The following is a 2,717-nucleotide window of genomic DNA, read 5'->3' as shown; positions in this document are numbered from 1 at the left end:
TAGTGCTGAACTGGCCGAGCCGCTGATGAAGTTATCACGCAGGAATTGGCCAGCACCATGCAAATGCAAGTGTGGGTGATAATGGTGATGGTGATGGTGCTGCTGTTGGTGCGCATTATTGGTTGCATTTGTAGCGGCGCTTGTGCTACCGCCTGTATTTAGTGCGCTATTGCTGCCATGGTGAAAGAAATTATGTATGCCCGTTGTGATCGATGAGGCAGTCGCCTCGTTAAGTGACAGTCGTATATCAAGTAAATTGGTAATTGCATCTTCCGCCTGATGCGGAGGTGGCCGATAAATGCCTAGGGTTTTGCGTATTATACACGGTTAATAGCATTTTTTTCGAATAAATGTTGGTTATAAAGAGAGTAAAGAATAAGAAGGATGTCTAACGAAAGGTGTAACGTCTAGCGTCATTAATTGATACAATATTTAACATATAAATACAAGTAAAATTTACTACACTAAAAAAGATCAACTAAGTAGCTTAGTTGAAGCTTGTACATTGGCTCAAATGCTATATCATATATGTAAATGGGAGTATATCATTAAAGTTGATCATACATATTGTATACTTAGAATGCTGCTAATTCTATTATTGAAAAATATAATATTGTAACGCGTGTTCAATTTGAATTGCGTTCAGCGCGCTTTTTTTGTATCAAAACAATGACTTTTTTTGAAGAGTTGAATAGTTGCTTACCCAAAAACGCGTCGACTTGACTGGAAATGCCTTTAATGGCTTTCAGAAATATTTGGGGCAGTGCCTGCAAACACGGATGCTGATAAGTCTCGGCACCCTTGTCATGTGTAAGGGCCCACTGCATGAAATGCGACGATTTACTGATGATGTGCGGCGAACATAGCGCGGTAGGATTGCCAATAGTCCGCAAAAAACGATACCAAGTCTGTGCAACACAGTCGTTACTCATATCTGCAGGAATTAACTGAGCATCTTCTTCAGCTAAAAACAAGTATAATTTACATAAATATTTATTAACCTTTTTTATATTTATAGCGCATACAAATCTTCAACTCTGGAAAAGCTGGTCCATATGTAAACTCTAGCAAGCGTGCCGTTAGAGCTAAGTTAACACGATTCCACTGATCAATCAATGCTATGCGATGCCGCCACATAGCACACGACTCATGCAGAGTTTTCCACAGAGAAGGCGACGGAAAGCAGCGCACACAGGCCAGCAACCATACTTCAAAGAGCACGGATAGCACACGTTCGCATAGTTGATCACCAACATCATCCTTGACTGTTGGTGGCGCTAGCAAAACTTCATTAATGGCTAGTAAGAAAAGGAGTAATGCTTCCCAAGTTCTGCGGTCCATTGTTTGGGATATTTGTGCTGTTTGTTGCAGTGTTCGCAGAACGCGGTGGCAGAGCACAGCTTGACGGTTAATAGTGTCGGCGCCTTGAATGAAAAAATGGAAATGGTGAAAAAATTGCAACTAATACAGAATTCAATTTTTTGGACGAGCACCTACCAAGCGAGCTTTGATAAATAAATGGCGAGACTTGAAAGGGAAGGTAAAGCAGTTTTATAATGTGCACTATTGTTTTTTTTTTATTACATATTTACAAGACTTAAAGCTATGGTATGGCAAAATCTTGAATGCTTGGATAGGAAAGCTTTACTTTGTGAACCGATTAGTTAACGAGTTATTTTTGTAAGGAAAAAACTTCTAGATTTTGCCGTAATTGCATGCATTACATTGTGTGACTTTAGCAAAAGTGTCATAATTACAAAGCTAACGACTAATGTTTTTTCAAAGTAGCACATAAATAAAAACATACTTTCCCCTTGCCGCGGCACAAAAAGATTGTGAAAGTGACTGACGATCTTCCGACAATACATGTTCGCATCTTCACAAATTGGTTTTGGTACACTGATGCGTGGTTGTGGATGCAATGCTGTTAACCATTCGCAGTAGACATTTACGCAGTCCTTTATAGTTTCGTGTTCTTGTAGTGGCAGTGACAATCCAAAGCAAATTACATCCATGCACCAGTTGACCTAAAAGAAATCCCACAATTCATATTTCTAATAAATGACCAATGCAATTAAACACAGGTGTGTACGTACCTCTTCGTCACGCACTAAGTGGCTTGGTTCTGCATTTTGTGTTATACCCAAGTTGCTTGCTAACTGGCGTACCACAGACACAGTTACCTCACGGCCAGCGGAGGCTGGAAATTTGTTTAGCACACTGCAAGACTGTGCAGCACAGCTGTCAGCGGAAATTTGCGAAGACAGCGATACCCATTCGGAATACATTTTTGTGACGATCCTTTTTTGGCCTTGGAGTGGTTAAAAGAGGCAACAAAAAACTTTCACGGAAGACTACGCCAACACAACAGTGACATATCAGAAATTATTATAAAAATGTCGGGATCAAGTAGTTAAAGTACATCACTGTAAGCCGTTTAGGTTTCTATTGATTTAGTCGACATTTAGCGATTTTGTTAGATTAGTTTTGCTATTTTTCACAAATAAGAAATCAATCAGATGGTGCAGAAAAATTTTCACTTCTACAGCAGCGAGTGTTGCCGGACTCATGCATTTGATGGGATTTTATAAACATTGTATTTAAACCAAAGAACGTAAATGTATAACAAAGAACGTAAATGTATAAGAAGCGACAACTCGTTAAAGTCGTCGAGTGAGGTCTGAAAGGTTGAGATGAGGAGTTCGCGTCCGTTTTAA

The 2,717-nt window shown here is 39.6% G+C and overlaps 1 protein-coding gene across 10 annotated transcripts in view; it reads right to left on the bottom strand.

Moving 5' to 3' along the window:
• The window catches only part of LOC118740553 (ral GTPase-activating protein subunit beta), a 16,580-nt gene extending 14,000 nt beyond the window's left edge, over positions 1–2,580 (bottom strand). For 8 of the 10 annotated variants that reach the window (XM_036472134.1, XM_036472137.1, XM_036472135.1 and 5 more), the window contains exons 1-5: positions 2,097–2,580; positions 1,808–2,027; positions 1,026–1,424; positions 704–964; positions 48–302 (exon numbers count right to left, since the gene is read on the bottom strand). In XM_036472134.1, coding sequence (XP_036328027.1) covers positions 48–302; positions 704–964; positions 1,026–1,424; positions 1,808–2,027; positions 2,097–2,288 — 1,327 coding nt within the window. In that variant the 5' untranslated portion in view covers positions 2,289–2,580. Of the gene's footprint in view, positions 1–10; positions 303–703; positions 965–1,025; positions 1,425–1,807; positions 2,028–2,096 lie in introns of all 10 variants that reach the window. The other 2 variants (XM_036472133.1, XM_036472142.1) reach the window with 2 other exon arrangements.
• Positions 2,581–2,717: the final 137 nt, after the last annotated feature.

This window comes from Rhagoletis pomonella, unplaced genomic scaffold (assembly GCF_013731165.1).
Source record: "Rhagoletis pomonella isolate Grant_MI unplaced genomic scaffold, Rhpom_1.0 Rhpom_scaffold_00006, whole genome shotgun sequence".
Taxonomy (NCBI): Eukaryota; Metazoa; Arthropoda; class Insecta; order Diptera; family Tephritidae; genus Rhagoletis; species Rhagoletis pomonella.
The sequence above is the reverse complement of the archived record's forward strand: the minus strand, read 5'-3'. Positions and strand labels throughout refer to the sequence as shown.